Source organism: Camelus ferus, chromosome 9 (genome assembly GCF_009834535.1).
Source record: "Camelus ferus isolate YT-003-E chromosome 9, BCGSAC_Cfer_1.0, whole genome shotgun sequence".
Lineage (NCBI taxonomy): Eukaryota > Metazoa > Chordata > Mammalia > Artiodactyla > Camelidae > Camelus > Camelus ferus.
In genome coordinates this window covers 9,496,550-9,512,582 of record NC_045704.1, presented here as the reverse complement: position 1 = coordinate 9,512,582, position 16,033 = coordinate 9,496,550, and the positions used below count along the sequence as shown (strand labels likewise).

The 16,033-nt window shown below is 54.1% G+C and overlaps 2 protein-coding genes across 6 annotated transcripts; both read right to left on the bottom strand.

Moving 5' to 3' along the window:
• Window positions 1-41: 41 nt before the first annotated feature.
• On the bottom strand, window positions 42-6,055 carry DNAAF3 (dynein axonemal assembly factor 3). Of its 2 annotated transcripts, none has more exons than XM_032487787.1 (12): window positions 5,999-6,055; window positions 5,799-5,887; window positions 5,383-5,525; window positions 4,960-5,053; window positions 3,545-3,702; window positions 3,061-3,243; window positions 2,786-2,912; window positions 2,559-2,681; window positions 2,154-2,306; window positions 1,447-1,561; window positions 1,203-1,277; window positions 42-1,118 (listed from the first exon to the last, which is right to left on the bottom strand). In XM_032487787.1, the coding sequence occupies exons 2-12, from the start codon at window positions 5,881-5,883 to the stop codon at window positions 926-928; spliced, it is 1,449 nt and encodes a 482-aa protein (XP_032343678.1). In that variant the 5' UTR covers window positions 5,884-5,887; window positions 5,999-6,055; the 3' UTR covers window positions 42-925. The 2 variants fall into 2 exon arrangements, 1 of the variants encoding a protein (XP_032343678.1); XR_004322857.1 differs by having other exon boundaries at window positions 977-1,118; window positions 2,154-2,283.
• Window positions 6,056-9,448: 3,393 nt separating this feature from the next.
• SYT5 (synaptotagmin 5) lies at window positions 9,449-16,009 on the bottom strand. Of its 4 annotated transcripts, none has more exons than XM_006189780.3 (9): window positions 15,814-16,009; window positions 14,618-14,720; window positions 13,889-14,061; window positions 12,156-12,275; window positions 11,894-12,061; window positions 11,388-11,555; window positions 10,972-11,089; window positions 10,569-10,702; window positions 9,449-10,005 (listed from the first exon to the last, which is right to left on the bottom strand). In XM_006189780.3, the coding sequence occupies exons 2-9, from the start codon at window positions 14,694-14,696 to the stop codon at window positions 9,805-9,807; spliced, it is 1,161 nt and encodes a 386-aa protein (XP_006189842.2). In that variant the 5' UTR covers window positions 14,697-14,720; window positions 15,814-16,009; the 3' UTR covers window positions 9,449-9,804. The 4 variants fall into 4 exon arrangements, with proteins under 4 accessions (XP_006189842.2, XP_014419033.2, XP_014419034.2 ...); XM_014563547.2 differs by having other exon boundaries at window positions 14,618-14,741; window positions 15,814-15,908; XM_014563548.2 differs by lacking the exon at window positions 15,814-16,009 and adding an exon at window positions 15,436-15,680 and having other exon boundaries at window positions 14,618-14,741.
• Between the last annotated feature and the right edge of the window lie 24 nt (window positions 16,010-16,033).

The window sequence follows — 16,033 nt, the reverse complement described above, 5'->3', positions numbered from 1 at the left end:
CACCTTGGTGGCCTGAGAATTTAGCCCCCCCTCCCACCAACCCAGGAGTCTAGACCCCCAAACTCCCCTCCCTCAGACCCAAGAGTCCGGATCCCCAGCCCCTCATCCCTCAGACCCAGGATTCTGGGCCTCCAGTCCCCTTCAACATCAGACCCAGGGGTCTAGGTCCCACCCCCTCACTAAACTGCAATCTCCATGAGGGCTGGAACTTTGTCTTTCTCACCAACTTTGGTCAGTTTCAGTGCCCCAAACCTGTTAGCCAATCGATAAATTTTTCTGATTTATGAGGATCTAGGTGTGGGGTGCCTATGTTCTCAGCAGGCAGCACAGAGAAATTCACCCCTAGTCCATTTGGAAACCCAGAAATCTGGTCTCTGGTCTCCTTTCTTGACCACTCCTGCCCCTCCCCTGGAGACAGACTGAAGGCAGGAAAGACACACGGACACAAGGAGAAGAGGACTCTCTTTACTTGACCAGCCCCGCAAAAGGAGACACTCCTAGCCCCTGGTTAGGAATGGGATACCTGGCGACAAGGGGACAAGCAAAAGGCCCAAGCCCTAGGGGACCTCCAGCCTGCGTTTAGTCTCAGGAGTGGAATGTAGAACTCGGAGAACAATCTAGAATTCTAAGGATAAAATATAGAATCCCAAGGATGGAGCCTGAAATTCTGGCGACACCTCTGGGGCTGAGTGAGAATGTTGAAAGTGAAGTTGCATATTCTAGAGGCGGGTTCTAATTCTAGAATCTGACTTTAGAGATTAGAAATGTGGAACTGACTCCTTGTAGGTGGAGCCAAAGCCTCTGAGGATGAAGCCTGAGACTCTGAGGGCAGGTTGAGGGTTTCCGAGGGTGGGACCCGGCCTTCGAGGGGCTGGGTCAGGTCCTCAGAGGGCGGGTTGGTTGCCCCAAGGGGCGGGACCAGGACTTAAGGAGGTGGAGTCCCAGGCTCCACAGTTAGGTCCATGCAGCCTGAACCAGAGTCTCCCGCCTTGTAGAAGCGCGCCAAGGTTTCCGAGGGCTTGGCCCCAGGGTGCGGGGCGAATCCAGCCGTCTGTGCTAGCTCCCCGACCTTGGTGGAGAACCCCTGCAGCTGCTCCTGCCGCAGGTCCACCAGGTATCTGAAACCAGGAAGCAGCGTATTAGGGGACCTGGCTTTCCACCCCAGGCTACAAGTTCCCTGCCCGGGCACTCCGCTGACTCACTGGGCTAATTCCACAATCAGGCGTCCTCCGGGGGCCACACAGGCTCCGAGCTCAGGGCCGAGAAGATGGACCATCCTGCGGAGAAACAAAGGGGAGGGCTGAGGCTCGGGCTTTAAAGTCCTAAGGGAAGAGGGAGGCCGGGGACCTGGACACTGATAAAGGAGGCTCTGGGAGCCTGGACTCCTGGGTCCGAGGGAGAAGGCGTTGGGGGAGAGAAGTCTGGGAACCTCCCAGGCCCTCTTACCCACAGGCCACGTAGAGAAGCTGGAACCGTCCCTTGTAGCAGCTCTTGTGGTGGAGGGTCTGGGCAGAACCGAGGGACAGGAAGTGGACAGTGAAGGATTCCAGGGCAGGGCCTGCTGTGGAAGAGGGACAGGGTTAGGCAGACACACAGAGCTTGGAGATAACCCTCCTCGTCCGTCTTTAAGCCCTTTCTCATCCTTTCTTTTAGGTAGATCCTTGAAAATTCTAGGAAGTTCGGCCCAGCAGGCGGAGAGAGACTCATTTTACAGACCAGGAGAGAGTGGGCGGCCCATAGCCACACAGGACATCCAGACACCGAGGATGGGGGTTGGGTAGACGGAGGTGTGACCAGATTGGGGTGGGGGGGCGTCTCTTCAGATGTGAGCTGGGAGCCAGTATCTTGTTAAAATGGTCTCAGCCTCTTAGACTTCTGCAGGTAGGGTTAGAATTCGACTCTTGGAGTTCGGAATGCTAAGAATGGTGTCAGGATTTAGGAAAGGGAGAGAAACTCAAAGAGAGAAAAGTAGACCGGATGTCAGGAGGGGGAAGTCACTGGTCCAGACACTCGATACTGTATCAGTCCATGCTTGGATGTGAAATACTTAGAGCCTGAAGCCTGGGACGAGGGTCCGGATCCCACTCTACCCGAGTTTCATCATCAGAGCCCGGCCTACCATCTCAAAAGAGAAGGTTGATTCCGTCGCTTACCAGGCTCCGGGCTTCCGTCCCCGTCGCCTCGCACCTGCTCTGGGTCTCCCTGGGCGGCTCTCGGGCGCCACCAGGCGGTGATCTCTCGGAACACCTCCGTCACGTTGTGCAGTGTGATCTCGCCCGCAGTCTCGGGGGAAAGAAGCGGTGTGGCTACAGGCGGGGCTAGGACCGCGGGGCCAGGGTGGCCCGGGAAAGGCTTAGAGAACGCCACCCCTCTGGCTTCCCCACCCACAGAGCCCGCAGACCTCCAAGCTTGGATTTATGAACGGGTTTAGGAAGTAGAGGTGGGCGGAGCCTGTTAAATGGATTCAGTAGCCTCCCCAAAATGAGGGGCCGGGCCTGGACGGCAGAGGGCGGGGCCTCGCGAACTCGCCTTTAGCCCCAGCACCTTCTGCCGCACACCTTGACTGGCTGCCCGTTGCTGGTCCGCAGGAGGCTTTCGTCGTCCGCTTCGATGCCGAAGGCCACAAAGGGCCCCGTGGCGATGTCCCCCCAGTACCCGCGCGCTGCAATGCGCTCCCCACGCTGGAAAAGCAGGGAGAGAGGAGACGGGTCAGGTCGAGGTTGAGGACACCGGCTCCTAGGTCCCCGAAAAGAAGGAGAATCCAGGGTAGAGAGTGGACACGCACATGGCTCAGGAGGCGACCTGGATGCCAGGGTCCGGTTGGGCACGTGATATGCACTGGAGTCTCTGAGTTCAAAGGCGACACCTGTGTCCCTCCAGCGCCGAAACTCACGGGTGTGGATGACTCGGGCCTAGGGTCAGGAGAGGGAAGAAAAGAGGCCTCAGTGAATTTGGTATACGAGCCCCAGGCCCTCCTCTCAGACACTGGAGTCCGGCCCCCAGCCCCTCCCACTTCGCACCCAGGGCTGGGGACCCCAGGCCCTTCCCCCCAGCCCTCACCCCGCGATCGTGCAGCTTCATGTGCAGGTCCCAATCGCTGACACCGCGCCGCGCGTCGTAACGGGAGCCCAGGTAGTGGCGCAGCCTCGAGTCCCACAGGCGACTCATGGGGAAGGCTTCGGGCCCCTTCTCCCCGCCGGCCCAGAAGCGGAACACCGCCTCCAGCGCGTCGCGCTCGCGGAACTGCGCGGTCAGGAACGCGCGGAGAGAGAGCAAGGGAGAGGGGGCTGCAGGGAGAGCGGCTTCTCCTGCTTGACCCTCCCTTCCCGGAGCCCAGGGCGTGGGAACGATTCTCTTTTTTATCAGATGAAGAAACTGAGGCTCAAGAGAGGGCAGCCACCCCCTGGGCCATATCCCACAGTGGGAGCCCGGGAGCCAGGGTTCGGACTCCCGAGCCCGCAGCCCGCTCCATCAACGTAAACTCTTTTCTTCCCGCCGCCACCCGGATCCCAGGTGGCAATGGTCGGAGGACGGGAGGTGGCACCTTTAGGGCGCCCAGGTTGAGCCAGGGCAACTGCTCCGCCAGGCGGTCGGGCTCCGGGACCAGGTGAGCCAGGCGATCCGCCTGGGCGCGAACGAAGGCGGCCACTGGGGGGCGCAGCAGTGCGTTCCCCCACATCTCCAGGAAGGTCTCGCTCTTCTCTGCAGGGAGCGGGAAAGTTAGTGGGGCGAGAAGGGGAGTGAGCCCAGAAATGAGACCCACGTGAATGGCGCATACCCACTTTATAATGATCTTATAATTTCATAGTCATGTAACAAGCACAACGAACCCAGGCAAACTCCCCACCCATCTCAACAGCTAGAACACAAAGAATTATTTATACCTCACCTAGGTCTCTTTGCCTATTCCTTCCCACCCCAGAATCCTGAACCCCAATCCTGAATTTCGTGTTTAATTTCTTTTGCCTTAAAAAGAAAAGGTTATATATAAATATCGGTGGAGATGAAGATGTATATGTGTTAAAATGTTAAATTGTTTCATTTTACTGTTTAAGTACCTTATAAGAGAGAACTGTATACCTTTAGTTAGATTATAGATTAGATTAGTCCTCCTTGTTTAAGAGAATTTACAAGGTGCTTTATGAAATCTATGCGATGTCTTCTGAATGCCCTGGACTATTAATGACATCTACCAACTATAATCATGATAAAAATAATCACTAAAATGTATTGAGTTTATATTATAAGCCAGGAGATATGCAGTTTTTTCGTTTAATCATCACAAGAATTCTACAGAAGAAGAATTTTGAGGATCTCCATTTTATAAACGTAGAAATGGAAGGCCAGAAAGGGATGGATATTAGCCCAAGGTCACACAGCAAGCAGAATCAGAATTTGAACACAGCCTGAATTTAGACTTTGCTCTAGGCACCAAACCAAAATTTTTGTTACTGGGAAATAATTTCCTACCCAAATCCTCCTCCTCTCTCCTCCTTATAGTCTCACTTCCAAGGCTGCCTCCTCCAGGCAGACTCCTGGGGGTTCACACCTCTAACTAGGGGAGACTCAGGCCTGCGGGAGGCTTTGGGCAGGACAGAGTTCAGCTCAGTCAAACTCTCCCAACATCTAGGGGACTCACTACCTCTCAGGAAGTCCCTTGATCTCTTTTGGGTTTCTCCCTTGGAAGGAGGTTTTGAATGCTTATACGGTGTCATGCACAGTTCTGAGACTTTGACGTGGATTTTCTCCTGGAAGGCTCTAAATGATTCTAGGAAGTGTTATTTTTAGCCCCACTTCACAGGTGGGGAAAGCTGAGGCTCTAAGACTACCAAACGAGTGAGCAAGTGATGAAACGAGGAACAATGTTCAAAACGCTTAATTGCACCATTAAAATGTTAGAATTCCTGCAGGGAGCTAGGAGGGGCTGGGGGCCAGATTGCCTGAGTCTTTGTAACTGACCTTGCAGCCCCATCTTCTCAGGATCTTCCAGGGCTAGACTGAAGATCAGCATGTGTCGGGCTACAGCCTCCAGATTATTCTCCAGCACATAAAACTGGAAAGATGGACAGGGAAAAATAATTCTGAGATCTGTGTCCCTGGCTCTTATGAGACCCAGGAATCGGAGACCTTGGCCCCCTCCTTCCAAAGGACCCAGGAGACCTTTATTCTATCCTTCAAACACAGGAGTGAGGAACTCAGAACCCTCCTCCCCATCACTACTCAGGAGACCCAATCCTTAGGCTCTTCCTCTCATTTGAACCCTGGAGTAGCCAACCCCAGGCCCTTCCTTTCCTAGGACCTAGGAGTCTGGGCCTCCAGCTCCTTCCTCCCTCTAGGCTCTCATCTTCATCCTCCTTCCACTACTCCATAATCCCAGCTCACTTGGAACCTTCTTTGGGGCCAGAGAGCAGCCCGGGCCAGGGTCCGCAGCAGGTGCCGCCCATCCGTGGAGCCCAATAGCAGCACACTTAGGTCCGGTGTCCCGTGCTCTGTATCAGCCTGCAAGTCTGGGTCCACAGGAGGACCTAAGGAGACGACAGCGGGCTGAGGGTGGTGGCCTGGAGAGCGCCCCCTGAAGACAGCCCCAGCACGATGGACTGTAACTCCCAGCAGGACTTGCACCTCTGGCCTAGGTTTCAAAGGGAGCTGTGCCTCTAAGCATTCGGGAACTCGTAGTCCGCAGAGAGTCATCTAGGCTGCACTGGGGGGCACCCCCCGCCCTTGGAGCCTCAGAGAACATTAGGGCGCCATCTGCCAGGCTCCGAAGGATGATTTGTTATCCTGCGTGGGGGACTCACTCTCAGCCTGCAGGTCCACCGCCGGGGACAGGCCCCACCAGGACACAGAGCCGAAGCCCGAGCCCGAGCCTGCCGGTGTGGTCATCGCCCTGCGGGACAGACATCCTGGAATCCCCAAACATCAAGTCTGCATCGCCCACCCATTCCCCTCTCACCTCCGCTGACTTCTCGCCCCTTTCTTCCGTGTGACACCCCCTCACCTTTATCCTTCCAGATAACCCGAGACGCCCCCTCCCTCCTTGCTCGGAGCTGCGCTGCTGTCCCACGCCCCTATATAACGGCTGCCCGTAGTCCCCGCCCTTTCCGATCAATAGGCCAATGGGAGTGTGCAGGTTGGCACCGCCGCTATCAACTGACCAATGAGAGCGAGCGAGACCTGCCAGCTACGAACTTTTGGCCAATGGGAAGACTGAGGGACGTACCAGGTTTGTGAAAGAGGAGGGCGTGTGGACGCGGTTGTCATGACGACGGCGCTGGAACAGAAGGGGCGGATCCAGAAGAGACTGGGGCAGAGCCTGGGGCAGTCCAATTTAGACAGAACAGAACAGACCCCTCACATCCTGGCTCTACCAGACAGGGCTTCTCACCAGGTGGGACATACAGCCAAGTGCTAGCTGGTTGTTAAATTTTTAGGAATTTTGTGACCTATTGTTACACACAATCATGACTAAAAATTAAACTTTTTACTAAATTAATTACTAAAAATTCCAATTAAATAATTGCATTAAAATAAATGTAATTATACTCAAAACTCATCACTTCCTATTTTATTATACTTTACTAGCTGGGGATCTTCCTCAGAGTTCTGCTCTTGCCTTCCCAGCAGAAGGCCACACTGCTGTCTACCCTGTGACTCCCACTACTTTATATTCCGGGTCAAGGAGCTAGAGAATGTGGCTTTGGGTGCCAGACAGACATGGCTGGGCTTACACCTTGTTCTGTCACTTGCTGGCTGAGAGGCCACGGCCAGGTGACTTAACTTGTCTGTGAGTGCCACAAGGACAGGGACTCAAGTAAGATACATCTCCAGAAAAACCCTAGTGCCCAGCCCAGGGCACAGAATCCACAGAGCCTTGGTCCTCTGCCTCCTCTCCTCATCCAGCTGCATGAACTTAGACAAGTCAGTCACACCATCTGTGCCTGTTTCCTGCTCTGTGAAATGGGACTGGGCTCATGCAGCTGGCAGGAGTGTGGCAGATTGAAAGCAGTTCCATCTGCCTTCTGAGGACAGTTCTGGGCACTGGAAAGGAAATGAAGGCTAAGATTTCAGCGGTCCCTCCAGGAGTGAGTCAGCCAACCCGTGGCTCCTCCTGAGTCAGCCTCAGCCCATTAGAGCCCCAGATCCTGACTTTCTCCAGCAAAGCTTAATGCTTGTCACCTCCATCACCACCGCTCTCCGCAATGCCTTCTCCATGGAGGGGCCAGAGTAATCTTACAAGTACTCCAAACCATGCCACTCCCCTCTAACACCCTCCTGAGGTTTCCCCCTGCAGATAGATCAATCCCAGCCCCATAATTCCACCTCCCAGGTCCCATGGGATCTGGCTCTTGGCTGTGTCTCTTACATCATGCCCTATCCCCCAACCCCCTACCCCGATCCGGTACCACCCTCCCTCCAGCTACACTGCCTTCTGGCTCTTTTGAGAATATATCAAGCCTGTTCCTGCCCCAGGGCCTTTGCAAGGAACTTGAGGTTCCTCCTGCCTGGAATTTTCTTCCCCTTCATCTTTGTGGGTTTTAAAAATTGTGATAAAATACACACAACATGAAGTTTACCATTAATGACATTAGGTACATTCACAGCCTTGTGCAACTATCACTACTCTCTAGTTCCAGAAATGTGTCATCACTGCATAAGAAGACCTCATACCTATTAATCAGTCACTCCCCATTTCTCCCTCTCCCTAGTCCCTCAATACACTAATTAACTTTTGTCCCTCTATAGATTTGCCTATTCTAGACATTTCATATAGATGAATTCATATAATATGTGGTCTTTTTTGTCTGGTTTCTTTCACTTAAAATCGTGCGGGTTTTTTGTGGGGGAGGGCATAGCTCAGTGAGAGTATGCGCCTAGCATGCACAAGGTCCTGGGTTCAATCCCCAGTACCTCCATTAAAAACAAACAAATAAATAAGTAAACCTAATTACTCCCTCAAAAAAAAAAAAGATTAAGAAAAAAGAATAAACAGATCTTTTAAAAATAAAATTAAAATAAAGATAGGAAAAAAAGTGTTTTCAAGGGTCATCATGCTATAGCACGAATCAGTACGTCATTTCTTTTTATGCCATTGTATTTCCCCTTCATCTTTACAATCCTCATGCCTTCTTGTCATGCAGATCACAGCCTAAGTGCTACCTCTTCAGGGAAGCTGTCCCTGACCACCCTTTGTACATCATCTTGGCCCATACTAATTTCCTTCCAAACTGGTCACTGTTTGTAATGGTTGTAGACTTCTCATTTACCTTGTTAAGCCATGGAACCAGGGATGCCAATGCCATCATCTAACTCAGAACAGATTCAGCCCCGGATTTAGACAAGGACTTCCTGACTGTAGGAGCCTGAGCGGGTCATGTTAATTCCCTGAAGCACAGCCTTCTCATTTGTCAACTGGGAATAATGATTGTGTCTACTTCATGAGGTTGTTGGAGGATTATTATCAGAAGCAGTAGCAGTAATAGTAATAATACACAGTACTGTCTTTATAAAGATGTCCCCTCACTCATACATGAGAAATTACTGCATTCCTTTGGAGAAAAAATTTTTTTAATCTCATGGGCCTCACAACCTAGGTAACTGATCTGATTTCCCCTTTCCCACTGGCTACTAGAAAGCCTAGGGGGATAAGTTTGTACTCTGCGCCTTTCCTTAGAACGTGGGAGTACTTTTTGGCTGATTTTAAACTTAACCTGCTGCTCTGAGAGCTCACTTGCCAAATTTCATGGACCTATGTCTGCCACCTGTCTGGAATGAGATGGAGGAAAAACCAGTGAAACAACTATCTTTCCTAGACACAGACTGACAGAATTTGTTGAAAGCAGAATGAGGCGTAGTTGCAACCACTGTCTCTCCTTGTGTAAATCTTTCTCTCATTCTCTGGAGATTTCATTCCCAGATCTTGCACAGCTACTTTGTTTCTTTGATGAGAGCAAGTTGCTTGGAAGTAAAGTCTGAATTTGCATCTATTAGGGTTCCCAGCATCCAACAGAAGCTGGTACACAGAAGACCTCAGGGAATACAGAATGGATGGATGATGCAAGGAAGAAAGGAAGGAAGGGAGGGGAAAATATGGGTAGGAAAATCTATGTGAATCATGGGTGAGGGAGCAGATAAAGTCATGAATAAGTAAGTGAGTTCTCATTGACTCCTCACAGCAAACATACAGGAGGCATTCCTATTACCATGATTTTTTCAGATGAGGAAACCGAAGGTTGGAGGAGTGACTGAATGAATAAATGAAGGAGTGAATGGGACAGTGAGTAGGTGAGAGGATAGATGGATGAAGGGGGTGGGGGTGGGGTTCCCTGTGTGTTTCCAGGATGGGCAGCTCTATCCCTGCCCTTGTGTGGACTCACCCCTGGAGGTTCCCTCTTGGGTTCCCCGCCCATGCCCCTGCCCACCCCCAACACGGAGCACCGGGCCAGGCCAGCAAAGTTGCTAAGTATTTATTTGGTCCCAGGAGTGGTGCAGGGATCAGACTGGGGCCAGGAGTGGGTGATCCTATGCAGGGAAAAGGGCATTGGGAGTCAAGGGGATAGTAGGCTGGGGTCACTGATTGTCAAAGCAGAGGGTGGGACCCTGGAGTCGGGGAGGGGAGACTGCCCCCCTCCCCCAGGGGCCCCTGGGGCTTCTGCGTGGTTGGGGAGTTGGCAAGTTATCATGATTGGAGTAATGGAGGGGGAGAAGGCAGGAATGGGTGGGGGTGTTAGCGTTCAGAGAAGGCTTAAATGTGCGCATGGGCGTGGTTTGGGCCAGGAGTCTGGGGTCAGGGCTTGAGGGTGGGGATCAGGGTGCTGGCGGCGGCCTTACTCTGTCAGGGGGCCGCAGAGAGTGCCACTGGGCAATGGGCCGCCGGGGATTGGCCAGCATGTCCGCCCAGTGCCGCAGGCCAGCCCCACCGGCTGCGGCTCCTACGGCCACCCTCCCGATGGCCTCGTTCTTGCCCAGCTTGTCGTAGTCCAGCACAGTCAGCTCCACCTGGACCTTCTGCGGTGGGCAGGGGAGGAGGAGGAGACCAGAGAGTGGGGTGAGGAGGCACGGGGAGACCCTCTCCCCCATAACCACAGTTCTGGGGGGACTCTTGCTAGGCCCTGGGCTAAGGCTTCACCTGGAGCTCGGGCAGGGCGGGGGTGGGAAGTGAGAGGGGCCGCGTGTCCTGCAGTTGGTTAGACTGATGCTCGGGGGTCTTTCTGGGATCAGATTTCAAGAGATAAACCTTCAGGGCCCCTGCTGCTCTGGGGTTGTTAGGAGGCTCCTTAAGAGGCAGCCTCCTAAGAGGGGCAAATCTTTAAGACTGTTAAATGGGCAGAGGGGCCAGGCCTTAGGGTTGTGGGGAAGTCTCTTTTTCTCAGTAACCAGAGCACTGGAGTGGGCGGGGCATCCTGGTCCTCAGGAGGAAGCTGACATTGAGAATATAACCAGATCCCCAAGACCTGGCTTCTAGGGTTGCGAAGGAGTCTCCCTTCCCTTAACAACGGGTTTTCTAAGGGCCTGGGACTCTGAGGGGAAAGGGCTGTTCTTGCAGGGGCTCTGGGCAGGTCTGGGCTCACCTGGACCTGGTCACAGGGCACCTCGAAGCTGAAGGCCTCGTTGTAATAGGGGTTCAGAGTGTTCTTCTTGATGGTTGTTTTCTTCTTCCGCACCTTTTTGCCGCCCTGCAGCAGGTGGACCTTGACATATGGATCTGGGGAGAGGGAGGAGGAATTTTATAGTCCGCTCTCTGCTGAGTCCAGGGGAATCAGACTGAGGGGAATGCATGAGGCTCTTCTTTGGAAGAACATAGAGACACCATATGCACCCCTCAGGACTCCCTCTCTGTACCAAAATCGAATCTATATCCTCCATGGCAGACTGGGCCTTCCTCTTCCCTAAGGGACCCTCAGGGCCCAGAAACTGCCAGAACCTCCCCCGCCCACCACCACCACCACCACCATTTTCTTGCTTCCCACACACCTGACAGCCCTCCTACATCCATCTTCTTCAGGTTTTTAGCCTCCAGGACGATGACGGTGAGCTTCCCGGCCGTGGGAACATAGCGGAGAGAGAAGCAGATGTCGCCTAGTTTCTCTTGCTGGAAGGTGGAGAGGGACCCATCACTGGAGCCCGGGCTCCTCATCCATTCCCTCTGCGAACTTTCTTCCCTCCCCCTAGTCTTGGAATGGTATGGTCCAGAGGTAAGGCCCCAGTGGGACCATCCATGGGGGCCTATCGAGGGGGAGGCGTCCATCTACCGGGAGAGACCTGGGAGCAACTCATCTGCAGCAGGTGAAAGGGCTGGAGCTCGGGGAATCCGGGAGGCCTGGGATCTGATTGGCCCGGGGTCGCGGGTGGGCTGGCCCAGCCATGGGGGCGTGGCCACGCGTGCTCACCTCTTCCCTAGGAGCCGCCTGCAGCTCGCGCCAGGCCAGCACTGGGCGCCCCAAGTCCACGGAGCTCATGGGGATCCGTACCTCCCCGATGACGTCGTTGCGGGAGAAGCGGTCGAAGTCGTACACCGCCATGACCAGTACCCTGCCCCCCAGCTCCACGTAGGGGATCTGGGGTGAGGGGAGCGCAGAGAGAGCGCAAAGTGAGAGTAGGAAGTCAGAGGGTGAGGAAGTGGGGCAAAGCACATCCAGATGGAAGGCTAAGAGTCCGGGCAGCGAGGGTCCAAGGGAACGGTTGCGGGGGTGTCCATGGGACCCAAATGGGACCGCCCAAGGACGAATGGAGCAGTCCACGGGTCAGCAGAGCCCCAAAGGGACAACACAGGTTCTTGTGAGAGAGTCCCCAGAGCTGGTAACTGCCACCAGTAAAAGCTGAAGGGATGGATCCCCAATGTTCCAGGGACTGGAGACAGGCTGCCGGGCATGGAGCACTGAAGCCAGGAGCTCACCTTGAAGGCAAAGTTCTCCCCAAAGTGAGGGTTCAGAGTCTGCCGATGCACCCTGGTCTCATGACGCCTCCGTTTGTCTGGCAGCAGGTAAACCCGCACGTAGGGGTCAGAAGAGCCACCTAGATCCAAGGCTGCCAATCCTTCAGCTTGCAGGATGCCCACAAGCAGCTGTACAGCAATGAGGAGGGACCCAGTCTTAGCTTCCCCTCTGGAGCCTCCCACAAGAAGGGGCCAGAACCCCCCCCCCCCCGTCGACACCCACCTGGCCACTCTGGAAATCATAATCCAGTGAGTACTGCAGTCGTCCTAGTTCGTGCTTCTCTGCCACCTGCTGCCCTGGCCCAGATGGTGCCGGCTCCAGCTCCTCCACTTCTGGCTGCACCTTAGGGAGCCAGGGGCAAGGGCAGGTGAACTCTTCCCCTGAAAATGGTATCCTCCAGGCACAGAAGCCAAAGGAAACTCACAGATCCCTCCAGCTATAACTAAACACTTGCAAGCTCAGTAGGGTCAATGTTTGATTGGTGATGTCTGCCACAGGCAGGTACTAGCCATGGTAACACACAGTGTGGTATGTTTGTCAATGTTTGATCAGTGATGTCTGCTATGGGTGGGGAACAAACGTGTTGACACACATGCAATGTGTTTGTCATGCTGAGACTAGAAAAAACCTGCGCTGACAGTATCTCATTGTCTACAGGAGGGATGCAGATTTTATTTCACACATTAATGGATGTATTGGGGTGACTGTCCAAATTACCATGTTAATTAGTGATCTTGCCACAGAAAAACATAGAGGAGAAATGAGATATTTACTATATATTTGCCATTCTAAACTAGAACAGCAAAATCAGAAGACTTAACCTAAGTCACCAATTTTCAAAATGTAATGTGAATCAGAATTTCCCTGAGTAGTCTGGTAAAATGCCTTCACTTCAGAGGTTCTGACTCAGTAAGTCTGGTGCAAGATCTGGAATTTGCATTTCAACAAGTACTAGAGGTGATACAGTTGCAGATGGTCTTTGGAGTCACTGGCTTAGGGGACAGGGGGAGACTGGATACCAGGTCCCTTAAGGGCATCCCTTTAAGGGTGCTCATTATAAAAGCTATTTGTTGAGAAGGGAAGAGGTGGAGTCCTAGTTATGGACCACGGACTTGAGGCTCAGGGACGGTCAGTGAATTTCCCAAGGTCACAGAGCTGGTTGTTCTAGGACTCTCTGGCTCCCAGGTGAGCCTCATTCTACTCTGTGTGCAGAGGCCAAAAGCTCAGATACTTGTACCTGTAGCTTTCCATTTTCCACTGCAATGGCCTCTTCCAACTCATGCTTCCTTCAACCTCTCAGGGCTGCCATTCAGCCTCCTTCCTTGTCTCCTTGCCCCAGATCTGCCCTCCACATGGGTTCCAGAGGATTCACCCTAACACTCATGTAACCCTGTCCCTCTTTTGCTCAAAACTTCTGCAGCTCCCAGTTGCCTTCATTACATGGGCACTACTGAGCTCTCACAGGGTATCTGTACTCTATAACCTAGCTATTGTGAAAAACGACTCTGTTCTCCAAATGTCCCTCAGAACCTGGATTCCAGGCCTCCACACTTGCTCTTCCTTTGAGGTGGAATGTCCTTCTCTCTGCTCTCAGTTACCTCTGAGTCCCTCTGGGTCTCAACACAGAAGTCACCTCATCTGAGAAACCTCAGGCCCCCTAGGATATCAGGTGGTTTCTCTGTGCTCCCATATGCCCTGTACTGCCTTTAATGTGGCACATACTGTCCTGTATTGTGAATGTCTGTGTGAGTGCCTGACTTCCCCAACAGACTGGAGGTTCTTGTGAATGTCTGGTCCATCTCCAGGCCCCCAGGTCCAGTTTAGGGCAAAATACACAGGGAAGATGAGCAAATAAGGGTAAAGGAGGGATGGGGCAGGGACTGAGGCTGCTGGGCCACTGAGTGGAGCAGGGGTTGCAGGAAGGGGCAGGGCTGAGGGGCTGGGCCAAGCCACACCTTGTCTATGAAACTCCGGCCCAGCTCCTTCACTTCCTGAAGGTGGATCTGGGCTTGGGCCTGGCTCTTCTTGCCCATCCGCCTCCGACAACGCTTCCGGTAGAGACAGAAACAGCAGCTGAAGACGAGGAGGCCTGAGACCAGCACGATTGTGGCCAGGGCCCAGGGGGGCACTGCAGAGGACATGGAAACAGCAAACACTGACGCCCTGAGAAGCAAGCTGGCTGATTCAGTCCGGACTACATGTGTTAGCTGGCCTCGTTTTCCCTCCAACCATGTCCATTCAATTTTATTTCTGTATTTTCTTTCCAACTGATCTCGCCTATAAAGCTATTGGAAGCCCTAAGGCAGGCTGACACCACCTAGATTTTCTTGTTTATTAGTTCCCCTTCCTCTTCTACCCCCATTCTAATTTTTCTGTTCATCCCCTGTGCTTGTAGAAGGCTTAACCCTTCCCTGAGCCTTAGTTTCCCTATTTTGTAAAAAAGGGAAAGGTGGACCTTCCAATTCACCAATCCAAGATTCCATTCTATTCCACACCCCTTGGTCTGGTTATTGATTTTCTTGCAAACCTGTTCCTTTTCCTTTTCATTTAGATTTCAGTCCAGAATTCCGACTATGATGACACCCATATTTTCCAGCCCGCCAGTCTGAATACACCCGCCCGAATCCGCCCCTTGGTAATCCTGACCAGGCTTTCCCTCCGCTTCGCCCCAGGGTCTCGCTCACCAGGACCGTGGCTGATGCGACTCGAGTCTGGAGGCGTGTCCGGCGCTGGAGGCCCGGGTGTTGGGGGCTCCGGGAACATGGCGGCGGGGTCTTATGGTTCTTTCTGCGGAGGCACCCAAGCGCCCTAGCACCCCAACACCCACCCCATGCACCCATTGAGCTCTCTGAACAACAAAGAACTCCAACTCCCATCGGCACCCTGGGCAGCTGGTTGTACAGGACATGGCCAGACGCCGCGAGGCATGCTGGGGGCTGTAGTTTCTTTCTGCGACAGAGGGCGGGGGCTGGGAGTGAATTCCGGGAGCTAGTTCCATCCCAAAGCGACGCCCCCTCCCTCCAAGGCCCCCCAGGAATCCAATTCCGCTCATTTCTGCCCCTTCTCGGCCCTTCCCCAGGGCTTGAACCGGAAGTGGGCGAAGGCGGGCGTGGGAACCAGTGCACCAGGTTGCCCAGAGCAACTGCTGGCTCCGCTAGGGCGGGGTGAAGGCAACGCTGGTTGCCCCGGCAACGGCCTGTTGCCAGGACAACGGGCGGGGCTTACGCACAGAAGCCGGGTCTGGGCGGGGCAAGCTCGTTCTGTTCCCGGACCCGCCTTGGACCCCAGACCCAATACCCGGGACGAGCGAGGGTGGGGAGGAGACGGCCTTGCCCCTCAGTGAATTCGTCCACAGCTGGCTCCTCCCTCCACATTTAGCCCCGGGAGCCAAGACTCAGGCTATCCTCCCTCTCCCATTCTTGTGGGGAATGGGTGGGGGGCTGCCCTGCTGTCTCGACTGGGCCCCGACATCCTTCTCAGCCTGTTAGTCTCTCTCGCGCACCTCGAGCTGTCTTCACACCTGTCCTCGTGACTGCCTCGGCTGCCACTTCTCTCTCGACTCTAAATGGAGGTCTTCCCTATTTCTGTCCGTCTCTCCGTCGGCTTCTCGCGGCTCCTCCGTCTGGGTTGTCTAGTCTCTGCCTGTTGTCTGGTCCCTGTCTCCTGGGATCTCTCACGCTCTCCCCATGCCTACTCCCTTCCTTCTGGTTCTTTGTCTCCACACCTGTCTCCAAATCCCATTCTCCTGTTTCATGCTCCAGCCTTCCCACTCCTTCTGCTAGCAGGTCTCTCCCAGTCTCCCCCCAACCCCCCCCCCACACCATCTCTCTAGGTATGGGAATGAGGATGCGGCTGAGGGAGGGATCCCAGCTGCTCCTACCTGCTCCGCGGCTAGACAGGACCCTCCGGAGAGAGAGAGGCGCTGGTCCCGCCCTGACCCCGCCTCTGCACGCAGGTGGGTGGTGCTGTCCTGGGTGCTGATCGCGGAGCGCCGTGAGGCGGGGGCGCGGCCCAACGGAGCTGGGCTGGTGTGAGCGTGTGCGTGTGTATGACTGTATATGTGTGTGTGTGCGCGCGCGCGCGTGTTCGGTGGAGACACC

Coding starts and splice junctions, on each gene's coding strand:
- DNAAF3 (XM_032487787.1), bottom strand. CDS start 5,883: ATGACCACACCGGCAGGCTCGGGCTCGGGCTTCGGCTCTGTGTCCTGG. Junction 5,526..5,798: donor GGTGGACCTGCAGGCTGAGA/GTGAGTCCCCCA, acceptor TCGTCTCCTTAG/GTCCTCCTGTGGACCCAGAC. Junction 2,913..3,060: donor TGAAGCTGCACGATCGCGGG/GTGAGGGCTGGG, acceptor TCCTGACCCTAG/GCCCGAGTCATCCACACCCG.
- SYT5 (XM_006189780.3), bottom strand. CDS start 14,696: ATGTTCCCGGAGCCCCCAACACCCGGGCCTCCAGCGCCGGACACGCCT. Junction 12,276..13,888: donor GCCGGAGTTTCATAGACAAG/GTGTGGCTTGGC, acceptor TGGCTCCCTAAG/GTGCAGCCAGAAGTGGAGGA. Junction 12,062..12,155: donor ATGATTTCCAGAGTGGCCAG/GTGGGTGTCGAC, acceptor ATTGCTGTACAG/CTGCTTGTGGGCATCCTGCA.